Here is a 15,048-nt window from a genome sequence, read left to right as displayed (position 1 = left end):
TTAACATGGGGTTAACAGTGCAAGGTGCAGCTCCTGTTGATGACAGGCCTTAAATAACTGGGCAGTGGAGGAGTGAGTGCATCTTTCTATAAAACCATAAACCCACTGTCATTGAGTTGACGCCAACTGATAGCACGCCCACACAGGTCCTGTTTCCTGGATGAGTAACACCGTGTCCTTTCTGGTGAGGCGTGGAGGCAGAACTGATCCGGAATACTTGCCTCGTTAGCTAACCCACTGTCTCAGAACTAGGTATCAACTAACCCTTGCCTTCTCCTCAATTCTCTGGTGCCCGCTTGATTGTATTTTAAATCCTCACTTGCAGAAAGTAATGGGCAGGGGCCAGAGGTGGCTGGCTGTAAGTCCATAGGATTGGCTACATCCAGAGCTCATCTAATCTCTGCCCTGCCCGAGCACATGCTGCACGACCCCAGGCAAACCACTTAAGCTTTCTGAGCCTGCAAGTCCTATGTCTGAAACCAAAAAAGAAAACAGAAAATTCAAACACCACTGGTACAGTGACTGGTAGGAGTCCCTGGGCAGCACAACCTGTTAAGCACGGCGCTACTAACTGAAAGTTTGTCTGTTTGAATCCATGTAGAAGAACTTCAGGAAAAGATCTAGCAATCTCCTTCCAAAAGATGAGTCATTGAGAAAGAGCCCTCTCGGGCCCGGTTCTTCTCTGAAATGCATGGAGTTGCCCTGAGTCTGACTATGGAGCGGATGGCAACTGGGAGAAATACAAAATTTCAGCAAAATTGTTTGGTTTTGAGATGAGAAAAGCAAAGGTATATTTAAATGCTAACAGGCGTGAGCCAGCTCCTTGGCCCAGTAATTAGGAGACTGGGCTCTTGAGCCTGCCAGCGAGGTTCAAATCCTGGATTCTCTACTTAGTGCTTGCGGGGACCTGGGCAAGATGTTCAGCTTCTCTGCACTTGGGTTTCTTGTCATGTAGAAAGGGGCAGTGCTCACTCCTGCTGCATGGAGCTAATGTGAGGCTTCAGTGAAGAACTAGGGAGTATGAAGAAAAACCAGAATGCTTCCCAGAAGCAAGGGTTGGCAAGCCTGCATCTCATGTACTTGGGGCATGTTATCCAGAGAGCCACATCATGCTTGCTAGAATGTCAGTGAAAAAGAAGACGACCCTCAAAAAGATGGATGGACACAGTGGTGACTACAAGGAGCTGAAGCACAACCCCAATTGTGAGGATGGTGCAGGGCTGGGCAGTTTCATTCTGTTATCCATAGGACACACATGAGCATGCATGTGTGCATGAGCGCGCACACGCACGCACACACATACACACGAGGCTTCAAAACGTTTGTGGAAAATTGGAATGGAGAGATCATGGAATTCTTCCATGAACATTTGCAGCCCCTTCCTGGACATCCATCTGCATGTACGAGTATGTTGTATAACAGAGGAGTCCCTGGTGACCCAAAGGGTGAAGCACCTGAACTGAAAAATCAGTGGCTCAACCCCGCTCAGAAGTACTGGGAAGGCAGGCCTTGGCGATTCCATTCTGAAAGGTCACCACCTGGAAAAAACGATTATTCTCTGCAGCAAAACCACGCTCTTCGCTTTGCCGTCCTTGTCTCCAGGCAGCTCTTCCCCTGCTCTGCACACACGGGGTCACCGGGAGTCAGAATAAGCTCAACGGCAACACTTGGTAACAAGACATGCAGTGCTGACATTAAAGATCTTGATCGTGTTGTCCAGCCCTCATCATTATCCATTTCTTAATTTGTCCGTCACACTTGGCAAAAGCTCAGTGTCCACCCCGCCTTATGTTTTCCCTTCCCTCCCACCTCCTTCTGGTAGCCTCGAATGAACTTTGGTTTCCATGCACTTGTTTATTCTATAAGACCGTTGCTAGCAGAGTGGATTATGAATTGGGCTGCTATGCCCAAGGTCCGCAGTTCAAACCCATCATTGGCTCCAAGGACTAGAGATGAAGCTTTATGCCCCCTCAAAGAGTTGTCATTGCTGTTTGTTAGGTGCCGTCGAGCCAGTGAGGACTCAGAGCAATGCTTTGTACAACAGAACAAAACAGTGCCCAGCCTGCATCATCCTCACAATTGTTCCTATTGTTGAGCCCGTTGATTCAGCCGCTGTGCCAATCCATCTTGCCAAAAGGTCTTCCTCGATTTCGCTGCCCCACTACTTTTATCAAGTGTGATATCCTTCTCTAGGGGCTGATTGCTCCTAAGGTTGTGGTGAGGTGCCATCGAGTAGCGCCAACCCAGAACAAACCCTTTGCATAACAGTGCAAAGCACTGCACAGCCCTACACCATCCTACACTGTCCTCACAATTATTCCTGTGCCTGAGCCCATCCAGGCAGCCACTGTGTCCATCCATCCTGTGGAGGCCCTTCCTCTTTTCTGCTGCCCCTCCACTTTACCAAACATGATGTCCTTCTCCAAGGACTGGTCTCTTTTGAAAATATGTCCAAAGTATCTCAAATGAAGCCTTGCCATCCTTGCCTCGAAGGAGCAGTCTGGCCTTACTTCCTCCAATATAGATCAGTTTGTCTGTTAAGCAAACCATGATACTTCCAATATTCTTCTTTGGCACCACAATTCAAATGCATTAATTCTTTCATACTTTTCCTTAATCGATGTCCAACATTCACATGCTTATGAGGTGATTGAAAACACCTGGGCTTGGGTCAGGCACATTGTAGGTAGTCCTCAAAGTAAAATCCTTGCTCTTCAGTATGCTAGAGAGGTCTTGATTTACCCAAGGCCGTGTGTCATTCGATCCCTTGACTGCAGCTTCCATGAGCATTGATTGTGGATCCAAGCAAGGCAAAATCCTTGACCACTGCCACCTTTTCTCCATGGATCATGATGCTACCTATTGATCCGGTTGTGAGGATTTGTGTCTTCCTTACACTGAATTGTAATCCATGCTGAAGACTGCAATCCTTGGTCTGCACCAACAAGTGCTTCACATCCTCCTCACTTTCACGGAGCAAGCCTTCCTCAATCCCGATGCTGTGTTCTTCTTTATATATCCCACCTTCTCTGATAGAGATGTGTAGTCTCAGAAACCTAAAAGGGCAGTTCTGCTCAGTCCTATAGGGTCACCAGGAGTGGAAATTGACTTGATTACAATGAGTTTGTGGTTTTGCCTACTCTAGATACTTCACTGACGTAGACTCACTCAGCTTAATATTTCCAAGACTCATCTATGTAGCCGCATGTGTCCAGACTTCATTTCTTTTTATGGCTGAGTAATATTCCACTGCACCTCTGAGTTCTAATGGTTTGAGTTTCTAGGTTATTGAGGAAGAGTGATTTTGGAATTCTTATTAGACTGGCTTAAAAAAAGCCAACTCAATTCCTATTATTAAAATATTTTCATTTAGTCAATAAAAATGCAAAAAAAATTTTCTCTTTTGGTATATAAATATGCACATGTTACCTTCTCTTATGCCTCTGAGTCCACAAAGCCCAAAGTATTTACTTTCTGGCCATTTAAAGGAAATTAGCCAACCCATATTCTAGAGAATAAAGAAAGCTCAGAGTAGCTGTTGAATGCTGTTGGAAATCCTGGCTATACTGCTAATCAGGGTATAAAAGGCACAGACACAATAGGCTCTAAATTCTTTGAGTTTGAGAACTGTGGATTGAACTTTAATCTCCTGATTGCCTCAGCTTTTAAATTACCCCTGACCAGCTGGTTGACAGTCCCACGCCCTTGAGCAGGTGCTACGTAATGTTGTCCACTGAAAATGGCTTAGACGCGGATGGCTGGGAAGCAGCAAGAGCTTTCTCCGACTGGGGGAAGGAATGACCAGGTGGTAGAGGATGGTTTCACAAAGCAAATGGTCAAGGCCAGAGATGAGGAATCGTGCACCTGGCTCCTGTTCAGAGGGAATCAGGTCGACCGTGTGACAGAGTTTCTCCAGAAGTTCAAACAGGCCCAGTCCAAAGGATGGGGCACCATGTTTTCCAGGGTACCAGAGCGACGGAAGATACTTTCACTGTGCTGCTGGAAGTCTGCTCTGAACCGACAAGGCTGGGATTCTGACCATGTTCTCCTCTCAGATGGACGAGGAGATGGGGGCACCACTCCATTGGCCCTTGTCTTGGCTTCCGAGGGCTGCCATAACAGATGACCATAAAGTGGATGGCTTTAAACAATCGACATTTAGGACCACCTAGTTAAGAAGGCTGGAAGTCACTCAGGGCATAGCTCTAGGGAAGTCCTTCCTTATTTCAGCTCTAGTCTCTGGCAATCTTTGGAGTTCCTGGGCCTGGCTGCATCTGCTGCATATATCTGGATTCATATTATACCTCCTCCATGTATGTCTCTATGCCGATTCCACGCTTTTTAGTAACTCAGAAGGAATGAGGGGTAGAATCCACTCTACTCAGTATATTCTCATTAACACAAGAAAACACTCTTCTTTCCAGACCAACAGTTATGAAAATGGCACACAAACAGGCACCGTTTTTTTCAGTTCTATGTGCACATAAGGTTACTATGAATTAGAGTCAATGAGATGGCAACTGATCATAGTGATTTCCAGACAGGGTCATATTTGTAAGTAGACAAGTTAGAGTTTCAACACATACTTTGAACGGAAGCAATTCTATCCATAACCTCTCTGTGACTATTACCACTCTCATTGTCCTCTCTTATGAGACACTGGTTATATAGGATTAATATCCGCCCTACCCTTGTTCATTTACCTGAGAGCATCTTCCAATACATTATCTGTTTGGGTGGGGTCCGGACCATGCAGTAGCTCCCCACAGCTCTCCCGAAAGATAGCCTGCTGAACTGTGTGCCCCCTTCCTCCTGCCTCTCAAGGCCAGAGCTGAACTGTGTGCCCCCTTCCTCCTGCCTCTCAAGGCCAGAGCTGGACTGTGCGGCCCCTTCCTCCTGCCTCCAGCGTTCCAAGGAGCTTCCCTCTCCAGGCCGGGTCTGTACAGCCCCTTCCCTCAGCGTTCCGGGATGATCTACTCACAGACCACTCCTGACTCAGACCCTGCAGCTGCAGCACCAGAAGGCCCTCCTTCCCCTTGTCAGTACACACGTCCTTGGCTCAAGCCCTATATGTCCCACTGCCTCACTGCCAGCGCGACTTCCCTGACCTAACTCATTGGTTCTCGAAACTGCCCTGGGGCTCAAGATGCCCCTGTCCCTTTCCCTGCCCTCCCTTCCCTCCCAGGAGTTCTTTCCCTGCCTCAATAAAATCTTTCTCAACTTCACATTCCTGGCTAAATTCTATCTCTGTTCCACGTCTCTGTCTCCAACCTCTCACTATCCCCACGCTTTGCCCAAACAAAGTCACAGAAATAGATACAGAGGTTAAAACTGAAACATCTCCTGTTTTTGCTTTTTAACCTGGGAGACTGGGCATTCAATCCATAACATGTGACTACAAATTAGAAAGCTCCGAGCCAAGTGAGTTGTTGACATGGGCCCTGAGCTGTCTAGGCCAGGGTCAGCCAGGGTTTGAATACCTCCTCCTCCAATCACATGCTCTCGAGACTTCTGACACTGCGTTTTAGGGACATCTCCTTTACCGACTCGGCGAGCTTCTTTCTCACTGGCTCCTCAACATGACATCTAAGATCCGGCTTGATCGGCAGGAACCATGTAGAAAGCCTCTGTGGCACTGTCCGTGAATCACAAACCTTTCCTCTCAATCATGGGGTCATTGTGGTTGTCGAGGCTGGGATTCTGACCATCTCCTCCTCTCAGATGGACGAGGAGATGGGGGCACCACTCCATTGGCCCTTGTCTTGGCTTCCGAGGGCTGCCATGACAGATTACCCTAGAGTGGTTGGCTTTAAACAATCGACATTTAGGATCTCCTAGTCAAGAAGGCTGGAAGTCCACCCTGGGCATAGCTCTAGGGAAGTCCTTCCTTTTGTCAGCTTCTAGTCTCTGGCAGTCTTTGGAGTTCCTGGGCATGGATGCGTCTGCATTTTATATTAATCCTATATAGCCAGTATCTTATAAAAGAGGACAATGAGAGTGGTAATAGTCACAGAGAGGGAAGATGAGGTTATGGATTGAATTGTTTCCCCTCAAAGTATGTGTTGAAACTCGAACTTGTCTACTTATAAATATGACCCTGTCTGGAAATCACTGTGATCAGTTGCCATCTCATGGGCTCTATTGTTGTTCTAGTCTATTGTCACTCATCGGGACTTTAAGTACAAAAGATTTGAAACACTGCCCAGTCCTGCCCCAGGCTCACAACTGTTGCCACGACTGCAGCCACGGTGTCAATCCATCTCCTTGAGGATCTGCCTCTCTTTCACCGATCCTTGACTTTTCCAAGCATGGTGTCCTCCCGGGACTTGTCCTTGCTGATAACATGGCCAAAGTATGTGAGAGGAAACCTATCATCTTCCCTCCTGAAGAGCATTCTGGCTGTCAAGCTTCCAAGATTTGTTTGTTTTTCTAGCAATCTGTCGTATGTTTAATATTCTTCACCAACACCTTAATTCAAAGTTAGCATGTCTTTGCTGGTCTTCCTTATTCATTACTTATCCTCCATATGCAGATGAGGTGATCAAAAACACTAGGGTGTGGAGCCCGGAGAGTGACATCTCTGCTCGTTAGCATTCTGTTGGCTCACCTTTCTTTGGGATGGTACGAATATGCATCTCCTCCGGTTGTACACTTACAGTGTACTCCTGGGTCCGCAGGCAGGAACCTGTGGCTTGTATGTGTACATTTAAAAAATGCACTCCCACCCACTCAGTAGCCCCCTCTCCCAAACAAAAGTGACTCACAAATTGTGCTTTCGTTTAATCTTCTATTCTCAAGACTGATCAAGTGTGTAAGTTGGGTCCAGACTTTTAATTAGAGCTGTCAGTTCTGGAAAGTTCATTTACTGAGCCGACTCTCCAGTGAGCAACTGCTGGCCTGGGGGTTTCTAACAGAGCTGTGAGACTGAATGTGCTGAAAGTTACCTTGCCTAGAAGCAACTGGGTGTGGAAGATGAGGCTCAATTGAAATGCAGGTTTCACATTTTACTTCTCACTAAAACATCCCTGGTTAAAGTGCTTGGCTGAAAACACAAAGGTCTAGGGGCTCTGCAAGAGAAAGGTGTAGTAAGTAGCCTTTATCCGTAGACATTGCAACCTCAGACATTACAACCTCAGAAGCCGTGGCCAGGCAGCTCTACTCTGTCCTATAAGGTCACTGTAAATTGGAATCACCTCAAGAGCCACATTTTGTTTTGTCTCGTAGTTTACTGAAGCAGACTTGAGGATGATCCTTTTTTTTTTAAACATAACCGCTTCTATTTGCTTTCGTTTCCTGTGTGCCCTATACTTAGAGGGGCTAGCGTATCGATGTTGGGGAGGAGAGAGAAGTTCACAATTAGACCTTTACAGTGCCAGCACCATCATTCCTGTGGTGGAGGAAACTGTAGGGGGTCAAGGGGACCGTTGTTTTTAGTGATCACATACCTCGCTATTTGCTCTTCGAGTATTTTCTCATTTGGATCATCTTTGCATCTATGTTGCTATGATTTCTGCACTTTGTGAAGGATTCTTTGCACATTTTTCTCACCACATCAGTGTTTCTGTCACTCATCTAAGCAGGGACCAGCATCCCCCGGGCACAGAGAAAGTACGGTTACTTTAACAACGTGTGAGGCAAACTCTAATTAGAAAAGAAGTCTCTTGCCACCAATGCATGTGCTTTCTTCAGCGGCAGAACATCGGTGATGTGATGAGCCTTTTTTTATGGCTTTGGGTTCCCTCCGATGGCTAACTGGGAGATGAAACTCGGTCTCATAGGGGTATAACTAATATGTGGAAACACACAGTGCAGATTGCAGGGAAGAATTTTTAGAAGACTCCAAATTCAATGCCATTGTGACTCGCGGTGATCCTATAGGACAGGGTAGAACTGCCCCTGTGGGTTTCTAAGATGGTAACTCTTTACGGGAGTCGAAAGCCCTAGCCTTTGCCCCCATTTAAAAGACAAGGATGCATTAGTGAGGTTTGGTCGGAACCACTGAATCTCTCGGGCGAGGTGCGGGAAAGGTGAGGAAGGTAACAAGGAGACGACATTCTAGTGTGGTGAGCCGCTAAGGGAGCTGACACTCACAGTTCCCAGCCTTGGGTTCTTCAACTATGAAGAGGAGGAATTACATGTGACATAAATACATGTGACAAGAGTTCCCACAAGCCTCCCCCCAGGGGGTTCCATGAGATCATTAAGTGCAAGAAGGTGACCCATGCTATCTCGGAGAAAAGGGAGAAGAGCTAAGATTTGACCATCTGGATGCCTTTAATGAGAGTTTTAGGCCCTGGGGTGGGGGCTTAGCCTGGAAAGGTAAGGGAGGTGGGCCGGCTGGGGCTGGAGAGTCCTCTTAGAAGGGACGCAAGGTAGAAAAGAAACTCCAGGAGGCATTGCAGGCGATGATGTCTGGAGATGGTGTTGTTTGTCATAACTTGGGAAGGAGAAAGGAGTGTCATGAGACCGAGGTGAAACAATTTAGTTCTCCGCTGCTATTAAGAAGGTTGGCTATTCAAATCTACTCAGAGATGCCTCAGAAATAAGTCGTGGGTCAAGACTTTGAAAAGCCTAAGGCGTAGTTCTGTCAGAATCTGCCCTGAGTCTGACTCTACATGAAGGCAGTTGTGTTATTCTAGGTAGACCAGAGAAACAAATTCATAGACACTCACATGTATATAATAAAGAGCTTTATATACATGAGCAATTGAATATTGAGGAAAACAGCCCAGCCCAGTCCAGATCAAGTCCCTAAGTCCGATATTAGCCCATATGTCCAATACCAATCTATGAAGTCCTCTTCAGACTCATGAAACACATGCAATGATGCCAAATGCAGAATGATCACAGGCCACTGAGTGGGAAGTCTTGTGGATCCCGTGGCATTGTAAGCATATCAGCACTGGCAGGGGTTTCCACATGGCTTCTCCAGCTCAGAGCACTAATGTGGGTCCATGTATCTAGTCAGTAAGGTGTCTCCTAGGGAGTGAGCAGGGAGAGAAGGGTCTCCGGCTTCCACGGAGAAAAAACAGGAGTTCCCAGAATTCTCAGAAAAAGGCCATGCCCACACAGAGGCCTCATTGGTTGGTTATATCTTGATTGACAGGCCAGACTCCACCCCTTCACTCATAATCCTCTCAAATTGACACCAGATTATGTAACTACCACAGCAGTTAACAAGGGAGTGGTATCGGCAGCTAGTGGTAGAGGCCAGGAATGCGCTTAAACACCCTACAAAGCACAGGACTTTGTACAACAAAGAATTGTCCAGACCAAAATGGTACTAGTACTCAGGATGAGAAACCCTGAATTAGAGGAAGAGCTAGCATGAAAAAGTACACGTACTTCTCCAAGCCGGCAGGATTGGAGGCAGGAAAAGACAAAGAAGGAGCCAATTGACTAAGAGCATTTGTCCTCTCTAAGAGTCTAGATAAACTCACCTGCATCCCTAGCTGTCCTCACCCCAGCTCGCTTTGATTTTACCGAAGACAATGACCTGGGGTGTGTTGAGGTTTGCTTTTAGTCTTAACAGAGCTTTGAATTTTTATCATCTCAAATCTTTCTACCTTTTCCCTTGTGATTTCTTCTAAGATGTCTGAATTTAAACAGTTCTTCAAGTATACTCCACCCATCACCAAGTATTTGATAAATGTTCTCTTCCATCCTCTTATCAATGTCTTATGGTTTCCCTTCTTTAAATATTTAACTCTTTAATTCCGTCTTCTCCAGAGGGTGGGGCAAGGATTTCTGGCCCTCCTAGTGGCTTTAGCAATTTCATCAGGGAACATGTTTTTTCTGTTAATGCTTTGTGGGTTTTTAAAATAAGAATATCACCAAGACATCAAACCTGGATTTTCATGGATGGCATTACTCAAGATGGGGGTAAATTTCTAAAAATGAGTCAATTAAAAACCTTAAGTATTTAATAGGGTGAGTGATAAGCAATTATGGCAAACTGGTGACAGAAATAGGAAAATCTGGCTGACACTGGTAAAATTCATTTGAAATCCACTTTGCTATCCAGAGTAGGTGAATTCTCAACCGATTTCACACTCAACTCACCCAAATTGTCCAGCAAATCCTTTCAACCAATTACTGAATTTTCCATTGACAAGAGTTTTTGAGAGTGCGTGCCAATTTTTATATGCAGCTTCTCTGGATGATCACTTTTGTTCCATTACATGTACAGTCATCTTGCATTATGACTGCATTTTTAAAATACTTAACCAGCAAGTCTTCCCTTCCCAGAAAAGAGGACTGATTTTGTGGGCTGGGATGGGAATGAGGGGGTGGATATGACAAGTCAGTGACACCTGTGGTCAGCAGCATTCCTGGCAAGTACCTTACTTAGGTCCTAACGTGGTAAGCACCAGAACTGAGTGGGCATTCCCAAGCTGAAAGGATGATAGCTTTGGCATCCCAAGGGGAGAATGAAGAAGGAAGAAAAAGAAAAGCGATATATACATTACATTCAAATAGAAAGGACTAAGGACATGCTGTGGATTAAAAGACTTGTGATGCAATTTGAGCCATCTTTGATGAGACACTGGACAAGTCAAGACACTCCTTGGGTTGTTCAATCGTCTGACTGTGAAGCGGGTGACCATTATGTTGAAAGTGTATTTCAATCTCTCGGGAAAAAACTCATGTCTGTGAATGTTATGTATGTTAGGAGCTTCAAAATGTTCATGGAAACTTTGATTTAAATGATCTTTGCTTTCTTTCTGTGGATTTTTTGAAGCCCCCTGTGTATCTGAGGGTAAGTAAAAAAAGTATTGCTACTAGGGTTCCAATTTATGCATGCATAAATTTACTGTAAGCAAAACATGCTTAAGCATGTCCTCAGTCAATAGCCACAGGCAAGCTTTCTCAGCAATATAGTTGTATCAGTCGCATTAAGATCCAATCGGAGCCGTGGTTTCTTAGGGAATCTGCTGGGCAGTTAATTTAAGGTAGAAGGGTCCACATGGTGATGGTTTTGGGGGAAGCCAAAGGATGTATCTTGATAGATTTTCTCCAAGGACACAGGACAATCACCTGGGCTTTTTAGGAAGAAGTTGGAATCAAATGGAAACCTGCATTGGTAATAAAAAGGCCAGTAAAGTTTCAACAAGAAATTTCTTCCCATTCCTTGAGAGAGTGCCCAAACAGCCATTTTGATATGATGTCAATCAAAGAGCACATAATTGTTCTGAGAGAGTTAAACCCTAAACCCCAGTGCCACTAAGTCTGTTCCTACTCCTCCATCTGACCCTCCAGATGCCTTCTGAGGCTGCAAATACTTATGGGAACAGATAGCCTCATCTTTCTCCTGAGGAATGGTTGGTAGATTTGAACCTCTGACCTTAAGGTTAGCAGTCCAACACTTAACCTCTAGCACCACTGGAAAGATGGAAATACCACCTTTAGAAGTGCATAGATATAGATAGAGGCCATGTCAAGAAATAATAGCTTTACATTTTAATATTTTTTTTCTCAAAGTTTCTGTGCTTTTGTAACAATATTTTTTTTATTACTCATTTTCTTGGGAGCTATTACAGACATTATAATAATCCATACTAAAATTAGATCACGTATAATTGTACAATTGCTGCCACCATCAGTTTCAAAACCTTTTCTTTCTTCTTGAACTCTTTGATATCAGCTCCCTTTATCCCCTCCCTCCCCCTCAACACCCCCAGGAACCCTTATAATTATATTAAATATTATTGTTTTAATTTTATTTTGTTTTGCCATATCTTACACCATCCAATATATCCGTTCCCTTACACTTGAGTGGAATTTTATAGTCATCATTGCTATCAGCCCCTCCTTTCCCTTCTCCCCCCCCTTCCTTTCCCCCAGGGAATCATTACTCCCATTACTGTTTATAAAGGGTTATCTATCTTGGCTTTCATGTATTGAATGATCTTAATTATACAAATGAACATATGCAGGTCTAACAAGATTAATGAGGTAAAATTAAGACCATAATAGTAAGGGGAGGAAATATTAAAGAACTAGAGGAGAGTTATGTTTTTCATCAGTGCTATACCACACCCTGGTTGTATCATCCCTTCCATGTGGCCCTTCTGTGAGGGACTCTCCAATTATGTTAGAGGTGGGTCTTGGTTCTGCACGTTGTTCACACACCTTCAAGTCTATTTGATTGTTTATTTTTGAATTTCTGATACCTATTCCTATCAACACATCATCACCTCATGATCACCCAGGCTGGTGTGCTTCCTCCATGTGGCTTTCTTGCTACCCTGCTAGATGGCTGCTTGTTTACCTTCAAGCTTCCAAGACCCCAGAAGCTATATCTTTTAATAGCTAGGCACCATCAGCTTTCTTCATCACGTTTGCTTATGCACCCATTTTGTAACAATACTTCTTGACTCACCAGAATACACACACACACACACACACACATACACATGTGCAAGCGCACACATGTGCACACACAGAAAGACTATTAGAAATACTTTTATGGGAAGTATAAGCCAAGCTGAGAGAAAAATTTAGACTTAAAACCAATGCAAGGCTGAGGATTAACATTCCCCAAAGGGTTCTATTAAATGGCAGCATTCCTTCAAAAGCTCAACTTCCCCAGAATGTAATAGCTTCTTTGGAGTGCACCAACACTTCAACTGAAAGGCTACATAAACCAAAACCAAACTCACTGCCATCAAGTCAAGGATGACTCCTAGTGACCCCTTGGGTTTTTGAGACTGTGCCTCTTGACAAGAGTAGAAAGCCCAGTCTTTCTCCCGAGCAGCTGCTGGTGGTTCAAACTGCCAACCAGGGGGATCACAGCCCGACTCGTAACCACCCCACCACCAGGGATCTTGAAAGGCTACATCGAATTTTAAAAATAAATAAAAACAAAAGTACTGAAGAGTACCTTCCCAAGTCAGACATCTTAAAAATCAGCGTGGAAAATGATTTTGTTTAATATAAATCAGCCTTTGTCCCACACACAACTTTTCAAGAACCGCAGGCAGAGTGCAAGGTGCAGTGGAGCAGAAACACTCCTATTTGTCAATCCCCAGCTCAGTGCAAAAGCAAAGCAGGGCCCAGCTGAGCTGGGCAGACAGCTCTGTCCAGTGTGAAAATACAACAGATCTGAAAAGCCTGTGGGAATGGAAGGGACGTTAGACGGCTTTTGATCCAAAAGATTGTCCTCAACTGCCTTCCCCACCTACGTCTTTCCCTCTCACTACAGTGACAGCACTTGATATGATTTCTCCTGCCGCCAAAAAAGAAAATCCATTATCCCATTTGATCCAAGGCACTGTTGGGTTAACCTTCCTGCTTCTGTTGGACTTCCTGGGTCTCCTTTTTGGAGATAGTTTGAGGAACAGCATCTCACCAAGTGCGAGTGAAAGCAGAAGGGAATTAGCAGAGGCTGAGTCAGGGCAGAGTAGACGCTGAGTCATGTCAGAGCATATACTGAATCATTCTGAGGCTGGGAATGAAGGGAGACAAATTTCAAGGGGGTGGGTTGTCTCAAGTGGGAGCCATGATGCTAACTGAAACAAGGTTCAGGGGCAGGCAATGACCCTTAGGGACTGGCGTCTCTGTAAAGATCTTGGTTGCCCCTTCTGGGGTGTCCAGAGTAAGAGCTCACCGTCCCTTTGTTGTTCTCCAGGTGGGAGGTGGGATCTCCCAAGGATGACTACTGCAATGAAGAGGGCTTTCGAAGAAGAGCCGGGTTTATCAATAATGCATTTCCTTTGTCTTGCAGGAATTCTGGAGGCAGAGGTACAATCAGATCAGCTGTGAACAGCTTACATAGCAAATCTAATAGGTTTGTAAATTAGATTTTGTGTTCATTTGTTTTTGCTGTAAGGCAGCTATTAATCTGCCTCTCCTCTTTGCTGGATGGTGCCCTTCTTCCTTAGCAAGTAGATCTGTTTCATTTCACTTTGGTTTTGCGTTTCCCTAATCACTTTTGGGGGTGAACTGTCTATAGAAGATGGCACGAAATGGCCCAGGGTCTAGACACTGCCAAGATGGAAAACACAGATGAGCCACAGTTGTTTTCTTTGAAGCACTTAGGCCACCAACGAAGATACTAGTAACTTGCAATTGTGCTGAATAGTAGAGACCCTGGAGGGGACCAAGGACATTCCCATTTTTATTGTAGGAAGAGCTTGACCAGGAGGTCAAGACAGACGCTAAAGCATTCAGGAGGCTTGCTTAAAATATTTAGGGAGTCAACTCAGTTAATGCTAACGCTAATGACTGAGAATGCCATCTGAACTCTGGAAGAGTGTTGTCTCGCCTAATGTCACAAGCCCGGGAGCCCTCAGGCCCGATGCAAGCCAACAGTCTCAAGCATGTTCCTGAACAATGTTGTTCAATACCTCTGCGAGTTGCCACTCCACACCAGTGATGGCCACCCCAGTGCTCTGATTCTCTAGTGCAAGTACACTCGGCTGCTAACCAGAAATGTGTTGTAGTTCGAGTCCATCCAGAGGAACTTCAAAAGAAAGGCCTAGCAGTATAATTTTTTTTAATCCGCTGAATATTCTCTGGAGCAGAGTTGAACCCTAATGCCCATGGAGTCACTAGGAGTTAGAAACGACTTAATGGCAGCTGGTAGCTGGTATTTCTGACCCAAAATTTTGAGCATAAGCCTGCATGTAAGGAGCAATGCAAGGAGAAAGAGAATGGCATGGGTTGTTTTTTTTTAAATACCCAAATACTCTATTTTTGTTAAGCTGGGAAAGAGAGGTCAAACTTAGGAGAGGCCATTCTTGGGTTAAGAACAAGCTCTGTTCTGAAGTGTGCCTTTCAGTCAGTTTGTAGGTAACTAGGGACAAGTGCATGCAGTTCCTATTCAACCTTTCTTTAAGGCAGGAGAAAGCTTGGAGCCTTTTCAGTGACTTAAAACTGCAAAGGCAGCAAATGAAGGTGATTGTGATGAAGAATTTGTTGTGATTCAGTCAAGTTGAGGATTCAATTCAGTTGTTTCAAAGAGGGGGGCTGTTTTATAAAGCATTAAAGGGCAAGGACCGGTTGTCCTTACAGTGGACATTTGTAGCCCAGGGACTTACTTGGCAA

At 44.9% G+C, this 15,048-nt stretch overlaps 1 protein-coding gene across 2 annotated transcripts in view; it reads left to right on the top strand.

The window, feature by feature from the left end:
- ST8SIA2 (ST8 alpha-N-acetyl-neuraminide alpha-2,8-sialyltransferase 2) overlaps positions 1-15,048 on the top strand; it is an 88,420-nt gene that overhangs the window by 41,842 nt on the left and 31,530 nt on the right. Inside the window, exon 2 of one of the 2 annotated variants that reach the window (XM_004709863.2) lies at positions 13,727-13,789. The exons of the other annotated variant lie outside the window; for it this stretch is intronic. Within the exon in view, the coding sequence (XP_004709920.1) occupies positions 13,727-13,789 (63 nt within the window). The remainder of the gene's footprint in view (positions 1-13,726; positions 13,790-15,048) is intronic. 2 annotated transcript variants of the gene reach the window in all.

Source organism: Echinops telfairi, unplaced genomic scaffold (assembly GCF_000313985.2).
Source record: "Echinops telfairi isolate 266 unplaced genomic scaffold, ASM31398v2 ScPeMD7_7409;HRSCAF=8447, whole genome shotgun sequence".
Classification (NCBI taxonomy): Eukaryota; Metazoa; Chordata; class Mammalia; order Afrosoricida; family Tenrecidae; genus Echinops; species Echinops telfairi.
Note: the sequence above shows the minus strand (reverse complement) of the source record. Positions and strands in the feature narration are given on the sequence as shown.